At 39.9% G+C, this 2,381-nt stretch overlaps 1 protein-coding gene across 1 annotated transcript in view; it reads right to left on the minus strand.

Annotated features, from left to right (window-relative positions):
* Positions 1-6: 6 nt before the first annotated feature.
* LOC102289992 overlaps positions 7-2,381 on the minus strand; it is a 5,283-nt gene continuing 2,908 nt past the window's right edge. The window contains exon 2 of the mRNA XM_005948218.3: positions 7-1,130. Within this exon, the coding sequence (XP_005948280.1) occupies positions 239-1,130 (892 nt within the window). The 3' untranslated portion in view covers positions 7-238. The remainder of the gene's footprint in view (positions 1,131-2,381) is intronic.

A 2,381-nucleotide genomic window follows, 5' to 3' on the forward strand; every position in this document is an offset into this window, starting at 1 on the left:
ATCTTCTGCAAGGGAGTGATAAGTAAAAGAGTGATTTGTTGGTGTTTTCCCTCCAACCTTAGTATCTAGTTTCACACCATAAAATCTTCAGTTGACACAGCAAGAGGAGATGAGGTTCAAACAAAGGGCATTGCAGAGACAGGGTCCTTTGTATAATATCATCAAAAACAATGCTCAGCAAATGCTACCATGGTATCAAAATATCACAACAAGATGATTTACAATCATCTTAAAATATTTATTTAAATTGTTTTCTTGCTATTTCTTCCATTCTTTTTGTAACTTCCTCAACCCCCCTGTTATTTCTCCAAATACTAATTATTTCATCCTCTCGTTTTTTAAATGTATCTGTCAATGTAACAAATCCTCGTTCCTGTGTATTATTCCAGCTTCCTCCATGTGCCATTGGATGTTTTTCAAATAAAAAAGATAGGCCTTCCTGAGTTTTAACAGTATCTTCAATTCCAATCATATCTAAAATCATGAGAGTCAAAGGGAAATTTTGGAAATTGCGAGCAGATTCACATATGACACTTGCAATGGAATATAGAATCGAAAAAGCCTCAGAAGACATGTTTTCTTTAACATTGACCTTTGCATTAAAAAGATCATATTTGCCAAGAAACATGTTTATCATAAGTCTAGCACATTGCTTTTTATTTGAAATCTGGGCTTTTATTTCTGCGTAGTGCTCTTTCTTGTATGCACTTTTAAGGAATTTCTTAATATCATTGAGTTCATAGTGTCCTATTTCAATTCCAAATATACGTGCATATAGATTTTTTAGGTCAATAGATATAATCCAAATACCACATTTCAAGTATATGAACTTGTTTGTGTTATTATGTGCAAGATAATTAATTATAGCTACCGTGTATTTTCCTGGTTTAATCTCATAGCACTCACAAAATATTTCTTTTCCTTCATAAGTAATGCATGGACTACAAATCATTACTAAATCTTGTGGGTTTGAGAAAAAGGGTTCAGTAAGCGGGCAATTATTGTCATTTTTAATACATCCAATCTCCTCCCCCTTATAACTATTTGAATCTAAATGATTGTTTTTGCCATTCTTGTAGTGAGCTGATGAAAGTGCTCCTCCATCATCTGGAAATTGGTCATTTTTCTTTCTGCAAGACAAAGAGACAAAGACGAAAGTATAAACCCAATGTAATTCTTTTGCTGAAATATACTGCTGAGATTTATTATATGTATTCTGTTTTTCTGGATACAGTGATGTGAAAAAGTGTTTGCCCCCTTCCTGGTTTCCTACTTTTTTGTAGGTTTTTCAGTTTCATTTACCACAGCAAGTCTTTCATGAGCCAGCACCATGTTTTACAGTTGGTATGATTTTCCTTTTCTGAAATGCTGTGGTAGTTTTATACCAGCTGTAATGGGACACAGACCATTCAAAAGGTTCAACTTTTGTGTTGTCAGCCCATAGAGTATTGTCCCCAAACTCTCTTGGGGATCATCGAGATGTTTTCTGGTAAAGCTGAGGTGAGCCTTTATGTTCTTTTTGCTCAGAAGTGGGGGGTTTTCTTGGAACCCTGACATGCAGGCCATTTTTGCCTAGTCTCTTTCTTAAGGTGGAGACATGAACACTGACCTAAACAGAACAGTTATAATTGTCATGGTCCGGGGTCTGTGGCTAGGGCTGGGTATTGTCATTAATTTCTACACTGATTGAATTCTGATGGACAAGGTCACGTTTCAATTCCCCCAATTCGATTTTGAATCCTGATCCTGGGTTTCAGCACCTCTGTAAATGATGCACGACAGCCCAACCACATGTTTGCACTTTTCAGCAACTTCTTTATTGCTGCTGTTGACTTACACACACAGCTGCAGCCTTTCAGCGGATGCAGCGCACGCGTGTATTAACGTAATTGCCGCAAATGTCTTTCTTCTGCCGTAAAAGTGACTCTGATGTTAAACATTTGTTCTGCATGACTTTTCTGTCAGGTAACTTGTGCCCACCTGTCAGAAGTCCACGCACATTGAAAATTATTGTTACAGAAGAAGGGTGGCCAAGTTTCAACATAAGCCTTAGTCACAAGTGGAGCCTGCTGTGTGCCCTGCGCAGCCCCAGCCGATCCAAAAGGAGCTCTGCACACCGCATCTGATCGTGCTAAGACACCCAAGGACTGCTCCGTCGCTGCCGTTGGCCCTGCAGCCAACCACCAAGACTGCTAATATTTCTGTTTGAACTCCAATTACCCTGTTTGTACTTCACCCTGCAACCATACATCCATCTTCTTCTGCTTTATCCGAGGCCGGGTCGCGGGGGCAGCAGCCTAAGCAGAGAGGCCCAGACCTCCCTCTCCCCAGCCACCTCCTCCAGCTTATCCGGGGAATACCAAGGCGTTCCCAGGCCAGCC

This window comes from Haplochromis burtoni, unplaced genomic scaffold (genome assembly GCF_018398535.1).
Source record: "Haplochromis burtoni strain Fernald_Lab_line unplaced genomic scaffold, NCSU_Asbu1 Contig_557, whole genome shotgun sequence".
Lineage (NCBI taxonomy): Eukaryota > Metazoa > Chordata > Actinopteri > Cichliformes > Cichlidae > Haplochromis > Haplochromis burtoni.